This window comes from Olea europaea, unplaced genomic scaffold (genome assembly GCF_002742605.1).
Source record: "Olea europaea var. sylvestris unplaced genomic scaffold, O_europaea_v1 scaffold599, whole genome shotgun sequence".
NCBI classification, from domain to species: Eukaryota; Viridiplantae; Streptophyta; class Magnoliopsida; order Lamiales; family Oleaceae; genus Olea; species Olea europaea.
The window spans coordinates 345,824-349,494 of NW_019264334.1; the positions used below are offsets into that span (position 1 = coordinate 345,824).

General features: G+C 38.9%; 1 protein-coding gene across 1 annotated transcript in view; it reads right to left on the minus strand.

Moving 5' to 3' along the window:
* Nucleotides 1-1,378: 1,378 nt before the first annotated feature.
* LOC111389512 overlaps nt 1,379-3,671 on the minus strand; it is a gene marked incomplete at its 5' end in the record, with an annotated part of 7,638 nt that continues 5,345 nt past the window's right edge. The window contains 3 exon segments of the mRNA XM_023014437.1: nt 1,379-2,442; nt 3,108-3,148; nt 3,197-3,565. Coding sequence (XP_022870205.1) covers nt 1,508-2,442; nt 3,108-3,148; nt 3,197-3,565 — 1,345 coding nt within the window.

Genomic DNA, 3,671 nt, shown 5'->3' on the forward strand with positions numbered 1-3,671 from the left:
TCGCTTTTCCTTCCTTCCGAGGCATAGCTAACCTCTTGCTTAACTTGCACGTTTCCGTTGTTGTTGTTCTTATTGTTTTTCTTCGAACCCCTTTTGTTAGTACAATTCGCCTTGAAATTCCCAAGCTCGTCGCATTTGAAACAAGGCCTTTCCGCAAGAGGTCTAGAACTCGATCTAGATTTTTCTCCCTTGCCCTTTGGTCGCACATTGCTTCTACCTCTTACAAATAATTCTTGAGCTTGCTCCTTGTTACCAATGGTAGACATACCACTAGTTGCAATCTTTCGAAGATCATCCGCTAGAAGTGACGTTCTAGTGTCCTCCATCGCAAGTTTACCACCCACAAGTATCAATGTTTGTACTAGGTTCTCGTAAGACTTTGGCAATGAAAGAAGTAGTAGAATTGCTTGATCCTCATCATCTACTTTCACATCAATGTCCTTCAAGTCCGATATGCACCTATCAAACTTGTTGACGTACTCCCGGATTGGTGTACCTTCATCCATCTTGCAAGTATAAAATTTGGACTTCAAATAGATCTGATTAGTTAGAGTTCTTCGTGAAGTTCGTCTCCAACTTTGTCCACACCTCTGCCGTCGTTTCCTCACCATCAACCAAGAAAGCAACATCTCTTTCGAGACATAGAATGATAGACACTCATGCCTCAAGATCTAGCTCTTCCCAATCCTCGTCAGACATATCTATGTGCTTCTTCTCCTTTCCCGTCAATGCCATGTGCAACTTTTGAAAAATTAACAAATTTTTCATTTGCTTTCTGCAATATGAGAAATCATTCTTCCCATTGAATTTCTCTATCTCATACTTCCCAATCTTCACCGTTCCTCTAGTAGACATGATTTATCTACTTGTTTACCGGAAATAAACCAACAAAGTTCACTTGGGAATTTTCACAAACACCTTGTGTGCACAACAAAGTTCAAGCTAACCCACCAAAAATCGGAGCTTAACCACCCTGATTTAATAAGATGCTCTGATACCAAATTGTTAGGAAACCACTCTTCCTAAGATGCCCAAGATCAAACAAACTTGAAATGTGAAAAATCCTAAACCACTTCAAAGATAAGAAATTGGGGAAGAAATGATTTTCAATATATAAATGATGAACAATGGATTGGATTACTTGAACAAGCCTCAAGTTAATCCCAAAGAAAGAAAAATGACTTTGAATTTATACCCAAGAAGAACAACCTCTTACTTGATAAATTCTATCCAAGCCCTCTCTATCTTTTCTTCTCTAAAATCGGGTGCCACAAATAAAGGGGAAAAACAGCAATTTATAGGCTGAATCGAGCGCCTAGACGCCCAGTTTCTGCCCCCCCAGTTCGGTGAAGCAGAAACTGGGCGTCTAGGCGCCCTCCCTTGCTTCTCTTATTCTTTGCTTCTCTTATTCTCACAATTACAAATTAATAAAAAAAAACTTATCATTTATTGAAATCAAGAAATAGCTAATTAGAAGAAAAGCATAGCTTTCACAAGTAGAAACATCCTAATTGTTATTGTTCACCACCGTTTCTGTCTCTGATGTAGACGCGGCTAACAATGAAGTTCCATTCTTGGGCAACTTCTTCGGTAACTTTGAGAGCACCAGCCTAGGACTTTCCTCCGACTTCCTGAACAATTGCTTCCTCAAAACTTCATGTAAATGCCCAAACAACTCTTTCTTCAATGACTCAAACGTTAAATCCAACCTCTCCAGCTGCTCCATGGCATTCTTATTGTACATAAACAACCCATAGTACAAATCAAAGCTATCACTGGCCGTATTCTCCACCAAATTCAACAGAGTCTCATACCCTTTTGTGTTAACTGGGGTACTCTGCAATTGCAACTTCTCCAAAATCCTCCTCATTGTGTGCGTAATAAACTGAGATCCTGCAGCGTATTTATCATGCTCTGCAAAAGTCTCCACCATTCTACACCCTTCATTCTTGAAAATATTCAAGAAAGTCTCCACCCGCAACATGGGGCGACTACAAAGAATATCAAAATGGGAGGGAAGATATTGCAAGAATATATTCTTGGGGAATTCTTTTACGGATAAAACATCGACAAATAGTGTGTTACGCCTAAGGCGTTGAATAGGGAGCGATTTGGGCACTGATTCAGTGGAAATAATGGAGGTGCAGAGAAGAATAACATCTGGGTATTGTTCACAGAGGTCGTGGGTGTCAAAGAAGAAGGCGGCGCCAAGGGATTGCGCTATTGATGAATAATCTGAACGTGAATGTGCGAAAATCGTGTGACCCTGTCGGATAAATGCCTTGGCAAGGAACTGGCCGAAGTTGCCGAATCCAATAATGGCGATTTTGAGCTTGGTTCATTGAGCGAAGCGGTTAACGAGCTAGGCTTCGTAGTCGTAAGGCTGTGCTGCGTCTATGGCCAGGACACGGAGGCGGTTGAGGGTGTTGTTGTTAATCCAACCTGCAACCACACAACAAAGGTTAATGAAGGATTAAATCAAATAAATCTAATGGAATTCAAGGAACCAAAATATGAAGCAGTGAACTAAAATGTAATGGAAGAAAATGAAACGAAATCTCCCTTTTTAAATCGGCTCAGAAATCTTCGACCCAACACCACAAAGGTAACTTCAATTGGGAGACTTTTTCATTCACGAAGAAGAAAAGGCACACAAAGGCACACCACAAAGGTCGACTTCGGTTTTCACAGAGAAGGAAGAAAAGTTCTCACACACTTGGAAGAAGAAGGCAGCTGGCTTCTCTCTTTATTTCAAATTGGTTGAGTGTTTGGATATATTAAAACTCTTGTATATTATCACGAGGGAAATCAAATCTCCAAGATAACAGGGAAGTTTAAATTTGAGTCCAACAGAAACAGTAGGGATAGGATAATTATCACGAGATAATTATTTGCAACCAATTCTATCTTTAGTGATTTCATTTATCTCCATAATCGGGTATTGAGCATCTAGCCCAATGGGCTGATTTCCTCCAAATACCCAACACAATTGGGTTACATCAATTGTGGTGTGGGTCCAATATGTTCTTCAATATTAGGCTTATAGCCTATGAAGTTAAACGGGCCTCGATTTTCATCATTGCCTAGGGGATTTGGGTATCACTTACCAAAAAATACCCAACAATCTCCACCTTGATACCAAATCATCCTGCAAGTTAGATAAGATAACAAATAACTTAAAGAAAAAAGAACTTACAAGTTTGTACCAATGTTTAGAAGATCAAGGCAGCTTCTAAATTTTACTAATGGGAGCACTTCAGTTCCCATGTTTGCAGGATTATATTCTGAAAGGATTTTCTCAAGTTTTACCAGTTCTTGAGAAACCATATCTCTAATGAAATGCAATCTAACATCTATATGTTTAGTACGTTCATGAAAGACAGGATTTTTGCATAGGTGAATAGCAGATTGACTATCAGAATATATTGTCACATTGTTATCAAAAACACCAAGTTCATTTAATACACCTTTAAACCACAAAGATTCTTTAAAGGCTTCAGTAGCAGCAATATATTCTGATTCAGTAGTGGATAAAGCAACAACATGTTGAAGTTGAGATTTCCAACTAACACAAGAATTACACAAAGTAAACACATAGGAAGATGTAGATTTCCTATTATCTCTATCACCAGCATAATTAGCATCAGTAAATCCTTTCAATTTTATTTCTT